General features: G+C 42.8%; 1 protein-coding gene across 9 annotated transcripts in view; it reads right to left on the minus strand.

The window, feature by feature from the left end:
- The window catches only part of TNIK (TRAF2 and NCK interacting kinase), a 313,537-nt gene that overhangs the window by 140,663 nt on the left and 158,156 nt on the right, over positions 1-14,718 (minus strand). For all 9 annotated transcript variants that reach the window (XM_054040025.1, XM_054040031.1, XM_054040026.1 and 6 more), the window contains exon 3: positions 4,153-4,209. In XM_054040025.1, coding sequence (XP_053896000.1) covers positions 4,153-4,209 — 57 coding nt within the window. The remainder of the gene's footprint in view (positions 1-4,152; positions 4,210-14,718) is intronic.

Raw genomic sequence — 14,718 nt, forward strand, 5'->3', positions numbered from 1 at the left:
TTTACACAAATGCTGTATGATACTTTAGGAGTTCAGAATGGTCTCAGACTAGGGAGAATGACTGCTGGGAACAGCAGCTGAGGGGAATTAGACCCTTTTTATGAGGACATCATATTATTTTAAATATATGACCATCCTAGTTGCCACTTTTGTGCTGGACACAAAACCTCAAAGAGCAGAGTAGTACAGGCAAATAAAAGGTTAGGCACGCCCAAACCCTAAAAGCAGACATGAACCAAAACGTTCAGACATGGGTGTCTAAAGTTGGGCACTGAACTAAAAGCAGCCTGGTTCCCAGAGGCTCATTGGCAGTGCTCACTGAAGTCAGTGGGACTTGTAGGCACTCTGGAACCCCTGAAAAATCACGGCACTTTTATTTAGGTGCTCTATTATTAGGATCTTTTCATTGCAAAGAAGAGGCTCAACACTTGTAGAGGAAGCAGAAAGCAAGGAGGAGCCAGTAGTGTATGTCCTGCCAACTTGCTGCAATTACCAGCAAGTGCTCCACAGGCCTTCAGTAATCCACAGACCACAGGTTTGGAAGCACTCTGCTAATGAAAGTGGAGAGAAAAGGGCAAGAACTTTTGGAGCCCAGGTTTTATTTTGGGTCCCTCTTCAGGCTAAAATTATCTTAAATAAAAAATAAAGCCGAAACACAAAGATCAAACGCTGAAGATCAATGTGGTGTGTCAGAGACTTTCAGTGACAGAGATAAACAAAAGTGTGAATTCTGATTAAATCACAAGCGGTGGGACATCAGATAAACCCTTGATGGGGTTTATTTCTAAAAAAAAGGAATTACTACGCCAAGATCTGGCACTACTGTAGCTGCTCAATCCTAAAGTAAAAGCCTCATAAGCCGTAGACAATAACAGCAGTATTTTTTTCCATGCTTTTATCTCCATCAGTTTTATTACAATAATCTCTGTGAAGTAGGTCACATTGTATGTGCAAGGGCCAGCGCCTTAAAAATTAATCTTAGTCCATAATTCAGAGATCGTAACTACACACACTGATCAAATGCAGTAATTTGGGGGCAGCTTTCTGCAACCTTCTGTACCATACAATTAGGGGGAACGCAGTTAGGGACAACTAAGCACTGTGACCAGGAGACTTAGGGATTCTACAAAACAAGTTCGCTTTCAGCACTGTCAGTGATGAGCGTGATGGAGTAGCTGTTGGCTGATTTATCACACAAGGATTTTCCATTGTGAAGTGCAGATGACTCCTTTTGCATCTGCATTTTTCTTTCTACAGCTGGTCAAGTGATACTTGCAATCTCTTGTCATTTGTAGATTTCTCCTACTTGCTTTTTCATAGCTGGGGTTGTTTGAGGGTTAGTAGGAGTTATAAAGCATTTAGGAGTGGCAGGGGAAGCAAAACAGAGGCCAGGCTGTGGTAGGCTTTCTGCTTTTTTGCAGATTTGTTTTTTCAGAATTGCTTAATGTACATTTTTAAAAAAAACTTTGTTTTTAAATAGGGTTAAGTGCAACACAAGAGCTAAATAATTAAGTAGCTGAACAGAGTATCCAATCATTGCCAAATATTTGGATTTGGACCTTTTATGTTTTAGGTTTTCACACCCATCAATATAAGAAAAGCAGGAAGCGGAGCACTTGCCATCCTGGCTTTCCTAAAACAGAGTCAAAAGGAAAAGTGATAATTGCTGCTCATTTTTGTTGGCTATGCTCTGCCTACATTATAACTGAAATTGTAATAAGGTGGATTCAGATTTGAATCCCCCAGATCCAAACCTATCCCTGTGTGGTGATTCAAATCCTAAGCCAGAAGGCTCTTGTTTTCAGATGTGTCCTAAGGGGGGAGGAAGCTTGCAAGATCAGCATGGCTCACTAGATTTTTGCTAAAAGAACAGGAGTACTTGTGGCACCTTAGAGACTAGCAAATTTGTTAGAGCATAAGCTTTCGTGGACTACAGCCCTAGTCCACGAAAGCTTATGCTCTAATAAATTTGTTAGTCTCTAAGGTGCCACAAGTACTCCTGTTCTTTTTGCGGATACAGACTAACACGGCTGCTACTCTGAAACCTAGATTTTTGCTACTTTCTTCCATAATCTGTAGCAAGCAGCTGATGAAATTTAGGGTACTGACTGCCACTCTGACCCAAATTTAGCCCTAGTTTGGTGTCAAAAAGGGAAATTTAGAGTTCAGGCTAAAATCTAATCCAGACCCAAACAAACCTTGTGGGCTCATCATTTACCCATTTTTGCCACAAAGTGGCCTGGCTATCTTTGCTGAATCTCACCTGTCCATTTCCTGTATAATCTGATTTCTGGAAATTCTGAGGTGAACTATACTAGGGGATATTTTTTCCACCTTCTTCCCACCTCACTTACATTTATTTACTCTTTGTTTCCATACATCATTTTTCTCTCTAAGGCAGGGCTGCCCAGAGGATTCAGGGGGCTTGGGGCAAAGCAATTTCGGGGGCTCCTTTCATAAAAAAAAAGTTGCTATACTATTAGGGCTACCATACGTCCTCTTTTTCCTGGACATGTCCGGCTTTTCGGCACTCAAACCCCAGTCCAGGGGGAACTGCCAAAAAGCCGAACATGTCCAGGAAAATGCCGGCCAGGCACTTCCCCTCCCGCGGCGGCTCTGCTCCTCCCCTGACTCTTTGGCTCTGTTTAAGAGCCGAACTGCCTGAGCGCTACCGGCTTCGGGCAGCCCCCTTGCCTCCGGACCCTGCGCCGTCGGAGCCCGGGAGGGGAAGTGCCTGGCTGGGGGCGCAGGGTCCGGAGGCAAGGGGGCTGCCCGAAGCCCAAGCGCTACCAGCTTCACGGTTTGCCGGGCAGCCTCCAGACCCTGCGCCCCCGGCTGGGTGCTTCCCCTCCCGGGCTCCAGCTGCACTGGGGAAGCGCCGGCCGGGGGCGCAGGGTCTGCCCGGCAAACCGTGAAGCCGGTAGCGCTCGGGCAGCCCTTTCCGCATGGCTGGGAGTGGGAGGGAGGAGGGGACGGAGTTAGGGCGGGGAAGGGGCAGAGTTGGGTCGGGGCTGGGGGTGTGGAAATGGGCGGGGCCAGGGCCCGTGGAGGGTCCTCTTTTTTTATTTGTTAGATATGGTAACCCTATATACTATAGAATACTATATTCTCATGGGGGCCCCTGTGGGGCCCGGGGCAAATTGCCCCACTTGCTCTTCCCCTCTCCCCCCCCGGCAGCCCTGCTCTAAGGTAAAGCTAAACATGCTTGTGAGGCCTATTGACTACTCTTATCTCTATGTATCTATGTAGTTTTGTACGTTATATTCCTGAAAACTAATTCAAAAATGTTAATTAAAAAAATAAAGGTGGGAGGATCTGGATCAAATCCTATATTCTGAAATTTGTAATTTCATTTAAAAAACAAAATCTTGATCTCAAATCTGGCATTGTTTATCCAGGCAGGAACTTTGCAAGGCGTGATTCCCTCTTGAATAAGGCTCTTTCTTACTAAGTAACCTTCTGAAATGCATCTGTTTAGGCTTCCAAGAAGTACAAGAATTACACTGCTTTTCCTTCAGTGGCCTTTTGGGAAATGGTTAGAAGTTCTTTCCTATTAATCTTGTTATTCAATTAATATCTGGAAAAAATTCATTTTCTCAATCTCATGTAAATTCCATGTTTATGTGATCACTGCAATACATTTTTCTCTATGACTATGAAACTGTTAATTAGATATATAGGGTACATCTTCATTGCAGCCAGGGATGTGAGTGACAGCAATGTAGACATACCCATAATATAGTTGGTTAGACTCACTGCAGGATTGGGGACCCTAATTTGGTAACTAGTCAATGACTTATGCATATGAGTAACTTTACGTACATGATTGGTATCATGGACTACAATGGAACTATTCACATGAATAAAGTTTCTCACAAACATCAGTCTTGGTAGGACTGGGGCCTTAGATTATGTTTATTGTTAGCACTAAACAGCTGTATAACAAAGCTTGTATTCAGGACCTGGCCCTGTTCCCATTGAAGTCCAAATGAATTCTGCCATGGACTTCAGTGGGAGCAGGACTGGGCCCTAATACATTTGCTTCTCCCAAACAGAATCCGTTTATGAGTCATCACATTGTTTCACGTGACTTCCCTCCCACTCCTGTTGGTAATTTATGGATATAGAAATAGCCAAAGTAGGATACATTACCCCAGTGACGTCCATAACCTTAATCGCAGCAAGCTGTCCTGTTTTAACATGACGACCCTATGAAAGAATAAAAGGAATAGTTTAATTTTTATTGAATTATATTACATACTGGCACCAAGAAAATGATTGCAATAGGCCCCAATTCTATAAAAGTTTACTCACAGGAGTAGTCCCACTGACATCAACAGGGCTACTCGTGTGAGTAAGGCTTTTCAGGGCTAGGCCTGGGATGAGTAACCTCATGCACAACACAAGTCTGACATAAATTTGTCACTGTATCACTGTTTCAATAACATTATTAAACAATCTTATTGCTTTGGCAGCATTCCAACATGACTGATTTGTCTTGAGTACCCGCTGAGCATCCATTGTGTGAAACTTTCATTCCACCCACCATGTGTTTGATCAGTGAGTGAAGGATTCTTAGTGCTTGTTACATTTTCCCCACAAACAAGAGCTCTGCTAGCATCGCTCAGTCCTGAACTACACTCCCTTCATATTCCTGTACTGGGTCTCTCTCAAGCAAAGACAATCATCTTGCTGCAAACTATCCATTATGGATAAATGCCTACTAGGATACAGACCTACACTAATTTCAGTCCATTTCTGTCCCGAGCCAGGGTTTGAACCCAGCCCTAAAGGTAGCATGGTAACACAATGGAACAGCTACCCTCTGACCATTCCCTTTTTATATAAATCAGAGACACTAACAACTGTTCAGTCAGGGCCTGATCCTGAGGAAGTGCTGGACATGTGGAACTCAAGCCCCAAAAGAGAACATGATGTCATTTGGTGACTTCCTATTGACTGAGTTTGGAACAGAGCTTAACACACATTTATTTTATCTATAACAACAAAACCAAACACCCAGACAAAACCATTAAGGATGTAAAAAAATTATTCTTTTGCTTTGAATTTTTCCCCTCTACTCTGAAGCAAAAGTTCACTGTGTGACTGGACAGAAGAGTGACTAATATACCTCTGAGACTGCACTTTGATGCTACATGAGGTCCTAGAGGTGGAACAAATTAGTAGAGTAGACTTAATTTGATGTGGACATATTACAAGACTGAAAACGTGCTAATCAGCGTAGCAGTCAACTTCTGAGGAGTTGAGCCTCCATGAATGAACTAGGACAAAAATGAGTCTTTTTATAATATATGTTATATATATAAAATATAAAGTCACAGAAAAATGTCCAACCACTCTAGGGTTTAAATTCTTGGCCAAACCTCAGGGGGAATTTGCCAAGAAAACTTGGTGGGTAATGATAGATATTAGCATAGTTACAAGGAACATTTTATTTAAATAAATCCCGGGAAGATAAAATGTCAAATTAGTTTTCAATGCCTTAGTTTAGCAATCTGAAGGAATTTTTATAAACAAATTTGTTATTTCACCGTGTTCTAGGTCACACTTTGCACTTATTCAAGCTTGAAAAGTGAAAACTGGCTGGTCACTTTCTTTTCCTCTCTACTAGGTTTCACTTTCTGGTTCTCACGTATTAGCACAGAACTGTTGTGTTTTGATGCAGAATGTTGCAGGGGAAGCTTTAAATCCCAAAATCCCATTTTCACTGAATTAAAATAAATATCAATAACGAGTAATAATAAATACAATAAACGGGCTTCATGTGTGTAATACTGTCCAGCTCAATTGAGGAAGTAGAAAGAGAAAGCCGCAGAGAACCTTGTGTGTATAAATGGCAATGGCGTCAGATGCCCATGCCCACCCCCATAATAAAAATAACTAGACAGGTAAATACATGGAGAGGATGGTTACAGAGATAGAACTTTCCAATGGCTGGTTCCACCTACTATTACAGCCCACCACTTAGAGAAAGAGGAAAGTAAAAAATGAAGAAGAAAGCTCAGCAGGCCTCACATGCAAATAGTACCCCAGCTTCATCTTCTGACCCTGTGTTTTACACATGGATTATATGACAAGGCCTGTAACTCGCGAATTGGACTTTTAGCCACTTGTGATGCTGCAGTATGACACATAGTAACTGAACTGCTTTATTGCTTACGCCATCGTCTTTCAAGATGGATGATTGCCACTGATACTTAGATAACAGTTCAGGAATTCTCCTTGGACTCAGGTAATACAGACCGGATTATAAACCCACCAAAGTTAAGAGGAATCTTCCCACTGATTCAATAGGCTTTGGATCAGATCCATAATGCTGAAGATCCCATGTTTAATCTCTACTGAGAATTGTGCGTCTGGACATACAACACGATGGTTTTATTTCACAAACATTTCATATTCTGATTTTTTAAAACACTGTTTTAAATGATACCTACATTTTGGACTCCAATGAACTGACCATGCCCTTTACGGAAAACGTTTAGCTAAATTAAAAGTTCTGACAAACATGTATACATATAAACGCACCCTTGTTATTGGATTCATTGGAATATGAATTTATATTAACCCTTTATTTTTTGGCAACTGATAAACTGACAAAGAGTTGTAAAAAGACGATTGTTGGACAGCACTTGAGTAGGTAATTTCTTGATGGAAAAATGAGTGTATGCACGTGCGTCGGGGGGATGGGAGGGGAGACGACAAAACGAAGAACCCAAACTGTTGACTGTGACTGTCTCTTAAAAATAGCAAACCACAAATAAAAGCTGTACAGTCAGAATGTGTCAGCAGATAAGGTCACACTGGTTCAAAAACAACCCCCACTAGCAGTGAAACAGAAAAACTGACGTTTAAAAGGCGAGACTATGAAAAGGCTCATTTTCTTGAGCTTTCTGGATTATGAGGCACAGCCACTGAACGGCTAGTTCATATGCAAACTGTTCACTTTTTCATTACATTCTATAGCACAATCTATTTTTGTACCATAATGAAGTGCTGCATTTTGCTCAGTGCTGATTTCCTTCTCCCCACAAATGAATCACACATTATATCAAAACTGCTCACATCAAATGTTCTCATTCTCTCTCTCACACACACACACACACACACAGCAAGGATGCAGAATGTAAATAGGAAAGAAAATGAAAAGAAAGGGTGCGTCCTCCGAGAAAATGTGTAGGCAACTATTTTTATGCACTGGTGCCAATAAAGAAGGCTCACCCATTTTCCTAATGATTGTTTGTATCACAGCAGCACCCAGAAGCCCCACTGTACAAACAGAGTGAGAGAGACCATGTCCTCCTGAGCTTACAATGAATAGACAGATGGTAGAAGGGGAAACGGAGGCACAGCAAGAAGTGACTTGTACAAGGTCACATAGCAAGTCAATGACAGAGCCAGAGGAAGAATCCAAAACTCCTGAATGACACTCCTCGGCCTACCTTATGATCGGATTCTGTCTGAGGCTTAGTTGCAGCTCTCACACAATGGAATTTGTACATGAGGCTCCAGGCTGGAATTTGGTCCTGAGATTTTAATAAAAGAGCCCCAACGTTCCCCAGTACGATTCAGCAGTTTGGTAACTGTTGACTGTTTTGTCTTTCTAAAAAATTACTTAGTTATTTTAGAATATCTATTCTTCAGGAATGATATGACGTGAGGTCATAGGAGATAGAGCCTTTCCATGCTGAATGAGATACTGCAAGTGGAACAAGTTACTGAAGTAGAATTACAAGGTCACCTCATTGCATATGATCTTATTCAATAGTCATCAAAGGGCTAGATCCTGCTCTATTAAAATCCATGGTTTCCATTGACTTGAATGGGGCAAGATCAAGCCCCAGAGCGCCAAACCTGCACCGAGAGTCAACTAGTGAGGAACCCCGCATGTATGAAAAGTCACCAATGGCACCAGGACAGTGTTTGTGTCATGATGCGGTGATGTTTGCACCATGCTGATGCAGGATCAGGACAGCAGTATGTGCCAAGTGGATCCCAGAGTTCAAAACCTTTTAAGAGGCAACTGCAAGTAATAATATATCATTTTACATTGACACACAGTAGAACCTTTGAGTCTACGGCCTTGCAATCTTACAACCTACTGCTCTAATTTTGCCAGGCACAGACAGACCCTACACCCCTATAGGAGCTCTGCTGAAGTAAACATTACTGAAAAAACAGCCACCTTTTGGGGGAAAGGGTAGTAAATGGCACAAAACACAGTGCATTAAAAGAGGACAGGAGGAAAAGTGATTCCAGCCAAGAATATGGGTGCAAAGCCTATCTCTTATGAAAATAGGAGAGGGGTCTGATTTTTTTAATTATGTATTTAGGAAGTTTTAATGGGTTCACAAATTCTAGCCATGCAAATATCAGACAAAACAATAATAATGAGAGCGAGCTTCTGTTTATAGAAGCACTGTACAGTAATATAATCATCAGATCTCTCTATTTAACAGGGTGTTAACCATAGTACAGAGTGAACATCTGTATTCTGCCTACAACATGCTGTTTCTCGTGACTATTAAATCGAGAAATCTCTGTTTACACATGTTTTCTATGTGTCTATCAAATGTTAATAGGCAAAAATATTGGACAAGTATGTTTTTTTGGGCGGGTGATTTTTTTTTTTTTTTTGGTCTGAGTATTGAATAATGGTAACCAAATATCTCAGTATCTATTTGTCCTTTGTCTAGTTTGCTGGGTACATAATTGGTGTGGTAAGTTTTCCTTAACAACCACCTCCCATATTTTTTGAACCATTACCACACGGTTCCACAGAGAGCCTTTGACTATAAGAGCTGATCTCATCAAATTCTATGGGCCCAATTCTCTGGTTTGATTCATCTTCTTTGCTCAAAAGTAGACAAACTGTCCAAAAGTGGCCCCTTCTGCCTAGGGGTACTCTCTACTGCCATAAAGCTGAGGAGGTAACACCGCCACCTCTGACTCCAGCTTAAGCCTCCTGCCCCTGATATGTGGGGGGGGGGGGCATGCCTGGGGCATGGCAGAGCGGAGCCCCAACATACCCAATCCTCCACTGGCATAAAATCACCTAGGGACCTTACACCAACGTGGTGAGTTAGAGGTGCTGGGTGATGCAGGCTCCCTGAAGGCCTCCCACTTCACTGCATCCTTTGTGAGTTTAAAACCACAGAACCGTGGGAATTCTAGTAGCTTTGACTTGTGACTTTATCTTGTATTAACTTAAGTTGGTGTCGTATTAAAAAAAAGCGCACATTGGGGAATTTGAAACTATGGTTTTATCAGAGTTTGCACAGGACTAAAATAGCTTCTGGAGACCCTTGACCTTAAGGCTCTGCTGCCAGAGAGAGACATAACATTAGGGAAAACAAATACAGATGGGATTTTTCTTTAGGAAATATCTTCCTATCAACTATAGCATTTCTCATTCGTATGGTATAAACATGGAGGGAACGGAATGTCTCAGCTGTTGTAGCAGGTTCGTTTTGTTCAGAATATCATGCGGAAATATTACAGTCTTTGTCCAGCATCAATCTTTGCAAATTGTATGAACAAAACTGGGTCACTGGAGAGAATCCTGGAGTCCTGGGGGAACAGCATTACCATTCAGTATTCCAGGACATGTGCTTTGGTGCACAAGAAAGGAAAAACTGGAGCAAACGTGCCACCAGACTAAGTACTCTCAGCAGCCGCCTTTCCCAAAGGAAAGCTGAGATCGCTGTTCTGATTGCATTTTCTTGGGGGAGGAAAAAAAAGCCAGGAAGAATGATTGTTAATATGTGTATTAAAAATCAACTGCCTAAATTCTCCTTGGGTATCGATCTGGAGTAACTCTGCTAATGTCAATGTAGAATTACTCTGGTTTTACAGTGGTGTAATTATCTGCAGCATTTGACCCCATATGTTGCTTATGTTTTATGCTGAAACCATTGTCTGGATATCTGAGGACAGCCGGCCCTTCTCAGGCTCTAACACCACCCCTTCCTGCAGATTAAAAAGATCCATTACATTATCTTGTCCTTAGCAGGGTACGGATTTGCCAGTCATTGCCAGACCCCAGAGCTCTCACCAGGGATTTACAGCCACGCAGTTGTTGTGGGTGGACTTCGGATGTGCGTGAGGTGGCTCTGCAGGCAGCAGAGCGATTTCAGAGAGCGATACGGCATTTCATTCCACCTAAATTTATTACTTCAATAGGAAGCCAGTTCGCCCACTGGGACTTCTCACTCATTTAACAAGGGGATTTATGCAGCCAGAGAGGCAGATGTATTCCAACAATGCACCAAGAGCATTGTATAAAAGGAAAATATTATTGCACAAGTTTAAATGTAGATAGGCAAAGAAGGAGCAGCAGCTGGTTTGATGGATCCTACGTCGTTTCAGACTTTACACACACAAATTTGCACAAGCCCAAGCTAAAATTATGCCTCGTCCAGGCACCAAAGCACTTGGGAAAAAGGAGAGGATGCAGGCAGCCCACATCCTCTCCAGCAAATCCACACAGGAGCACAAGGGTGGAGAGTTTGCAGCCCCAGAGGGCGTATTTCATGGTGAGGCATTGACTAAACCTACCGAATAAGTATAGGATGGGGCACCCCTCCCAGTGCTCCCCTTAGGCCACCCCAAGGCATTATGGGTGAAGTCCTGGACCCACTGAAGTCCCCTCACCCCGTTGACTTCCTTGGGGTCAGGATGCCACCCAATGCCTCTAGACACTGCTCTTTGGACAGCACCTGTTCACCCTCCCAAGCATAAGCCATTAGGGATGCACTGCTGATAAAGTACCCTGATTTTCAGGAAGGGAGAAGAGATATGTATAATATCATTTATTTAGATAGCATAATTCATGAAAACAGATCCTCCAGCTGCCAAATTCACCTTGGCTTGCTCTGCCAGAGCATCCCCAAACCTATAGACACTAATTAAAGCAAAGGGAGCAACAGCAGGGGATACAATCAAGGCTCATGGAGCGTTCAGTAAAGCGGTGGCAATGGATGGGGAAAGTGTAACACCGACAGACCCCAGTAGTCAGCAAGTGGGATTGAACCTGGGACATCTGGAGCTAAATGCATGAGCCTCTACTGCATGAGCTAAAAGCCACATGGCCCTTAGCTAAAGCTGTAACAGATTTATTAATCTCCAACTGGAGGGGACAAAGCACCACACCCAAGAAGTGTGTGGGTTACATAAGCAATAATGAAATTTAAAACACTAAATTCATAGACGTTGCCTGCTCTTGTAGTTTCAAAATGAATCACTGGGGGTAGCAGTGGGCACAGCCCCAGCTGTTTTGCCAGGGCGGAAAACTGTTTTCAGAGCCGCCCCTTGCTCATGCGCAGCAGCTGAGCCAAACAATAAAATACAATAAAATAAATAAAATAAAGGCTGGCCATCAGAGAAGCAACAACAGCTGGCCAATCAGAATGGAGAGGGGGAAAAACAAAACAGTTGAGTGGCACAGCACCCCCTGAAAGAAGGCATCTATGGGCCTATCTACCACCCAGCTCATAGCAGTTCTTTGTGGGTCCATTAGCATGAGATCAGCAAGTCCAATTGTGAAAACATAGGTTGTTCTTTGCACTTCCATAGTGTCTTCCACCCAAGACTCTCACAAGGGCTTTATAGACATTACTCAACTAAACTTCACAAACAGCCCTGTGAGATAGGCCGGTATCATCATCACTAGCGACAGACCCAAGGAGCACAAAATATTTAGCTTAACAAAGAGAAGAAGGTTAAGAGGTGACTTGGTTACAGTCTATAAGGGCCTATACTGGGAACAAATATTTGATAGTGGGCTCTTCAATCTAGCAGACGAAAGGTATAACAAGATCCAGTGACTGGAAGTTGAAGCTAGGCAAACTCAGACCGCTGTGTCTCACTACCACAATCACTTTGCCCCAATTTCTCCTAGCCTTAGTATGGTGATAAAACACACTGACCCACTACTCCGAGATTTATGGTGCTCAGTATTAATATAATTATCAATATTGCTAATATAAAGCATTTAGAAAACATGCAGGATACTTTTAGGCAAATGTTGATATTTTGTTTTGTACTACAGTGGTGAAAAGCACATATAGATTAGATAGAATTGTGAAAACCGAAAACAGCTATGTACAGTATAGGAATAAAGGTAGCATCAAATCTTTACATATTACTAACCCTTATGGTGACAACTAACACTTTCTACAGCATTAGTCAGTAATCACATCCGGTGCAAAGCACTTGCAAACTTAAGTGTATGCACCTGAAAATTAGAAATATGACTTCAAAGACTGTTAATATTCCGGCAGTGTGTCAGAGCTCGTTTTAATAGGGATTTGTTGTCATGGAACAGCGTAACTGGTCTGGATCTATGCAGGGAATTGTGTAAGATCAGCAAACATGCTCCTTTTGACAGAAGAGAAACAATTTATTTCAGTTCAGACTAGGCCTAAATCCAGCATGAGTAGAAGTGTCTAACTTGTGTCAAGTGCTAAAACTGCTTAGTGGGTACTGTGCACTTCCACATAGAGGTTACAACTTGATACCCAGATCTCAACATAAACCAAGAACTTGAGAAAGAATATGTCCCATGGTGCTGGGGAAATGTCCACAGGACAAATCTGGGAAAACCAAGACGAGAATTATTTACTTCCCAAGGCAGCTGTCCCAGGTTCTGTTTAGAGCTTGACAAAGCCAAAGAGATTTTTGGGTCCTCTGAGTTCAAGAGAAGCTGTGTTCTGATCCCCTGGATCATGTAAGGAGAGCAAGAAAAGGACTGTTGATGTCAATTGCTGCCGCATCTTCTCTCTAAGGGCCTGATTAAAAGCCAACTGAAGCCAATGGAAAGAATCTCACTGATTTAAATGGGCTCTGGATTAGGCCCTAAGGCTGAGAGAAGAAAGGGGTGAAGTGTTGAAGATTCCTCAAACAAATTGCAAAGACAGATACCCAGAGGGCATTTCTTGGCTGATGAGAAGGACAGTGCAAGTCTACTTCACAGTAGTCTTAGAGAAGTACTGTAGATTGAACCTGAAATGTTTAGCCTGTGTACAATCCTGGTTTATGCTGTAAAATGCATGTGCATTGCCACTCCTTTTATTATTCCATTTTTTAAAACTGCCAGTTTTGTTGCTGCGTATCAAAACTACAGACTTTGCTTCTCCTTTACATTAACATCAGTGTAAGCAAACTTTGACACTAGCTTATTTCTGGGGAGCTACCATTTACACGGAATTTCTCTCACCTCCTTCTCCTTCCAGACTCTCCCAGCCAGATGCCCAGCATGTAACCCCTTCCACTCCCTGACCCAGGCAGCTGGCAATGGCCTTTGCTCAGGAGAGAGAAAGCGAGGGCTGCTCAGGCAGTTTGTAGGAGGGAAGAACTAGGCTACAGAGTTCCCAAGGCAGTTAATGTAGCCTTCAACCTTACAGTAAAGCAAGCTCTGTGTAGGAGCAAGGTCCACCCACATGGAACTCATTGCAGGATTTGTGCCTTGGTCACTTCCCAAGAACAGGGACGTTTCTCGCATTCCCTTCCAACTCGCCTGGACTCTTATAGACTTGTAGACTTCAAGGCCAGGAGGGACCATCATGATCATCTAATCTGACCTCCTGCACATTGCAGGACACAGAACCTCACCTTCCCACTCCTGTAGTAGGCCCATAACCTCTGGCTAAGTTACTGAAGTCCTCAGATCTCCATTTAAAGACTTCAAGTTATAAAGAACCCACCATTTACTCTGTTCAAACCTGCAAGTGACCCATGCCCCACACCACAGAGGAAGGGGAAAACCGCCTAGGATTTCTGCCAATCTGATCACTGTCCCAGAAAGTGACACCCCACAGCTCCTACTCAAATCTCCCTAAAACATCAATAAACTTCTCCCCTCCAGCTGAGCATGTTGAATGGTTCTCTCCACTCCTTTGAACCAAGTATTTGACTTGCCTTGTGAAGTCGCTTCAGCTTCCTTTGCTGTTCTTGGGAGACACCCCTCCCGCCAAAACCCTGTTAATTTGTACTCTGCAGTATGTAGGTCCCTTCAGAGGCAGTGTAGAGCATGGCTGTCACAAAAAATGGCGGGCTTCCTTCTGTGAGATCAGAACCATGCACAGGCACAGCAAGGTTGGAGCTTGCACGGGAATTCTGTGACTAACATTTGTCACAGTTGAAGTTTAGCAATGTGTGCCGAGACTTTTATAAAAAAAAAAAACCATACATTTCTGTGTAATCTTTGGTTGAAAAACGTTGGAGTTTTCTTTTAAATCATTGTTAGAACTGAGGCCCTGCATTCCTCTCCCATGTAATGATGCACAGGTTAATCAAAAACGACATGCGTCTTCATGTAGTCTTAGTAGGATGTATTTCCCCCCTTCTGGGATCCACAGGGATACAATGCAGGCAAGAGATTGAACCAGAAAAAGCAACAGAGATCTGGGGTCTGCATTAAACCCTACTTTCCTGCCCCATGGGACTTTCCCTCTGGGCTTCTCTCAGCTTTCCTATTCCCCAGCAACTGCAAAATGGTTGACAGTTAGTGCCTACAAACTGCAGAGTAAAAATTAACAGGGAAGGGTGTTGTGTGTTGTTGTTTTTAAACACACCAAAGAACACAGTTGCTTAAATTTTCAAAAGTAACCAGTGGTTTTGGGTGCCCTCCATTTCTAGGTACCCAACACAGCAAGCAGGAGGCTCCCGGGAGTAGTTCCAAGGCAGAGGACAGGAACA

Source organism: Malaclemys terrapin, chromosome 9 (genome assembly GCF_027887155.1).
Source record: "Malaclemys terrapin pileata isolate rMalTer1 chromosome 9, rMalTer1.hap1, whole genome shotgun sequence".
NCBI classification, from domain to species: Eukaryota; Metazoa; Chordata; order Testudines; family Emydidae; genus Malaclemys; species Malaclemys terrapin.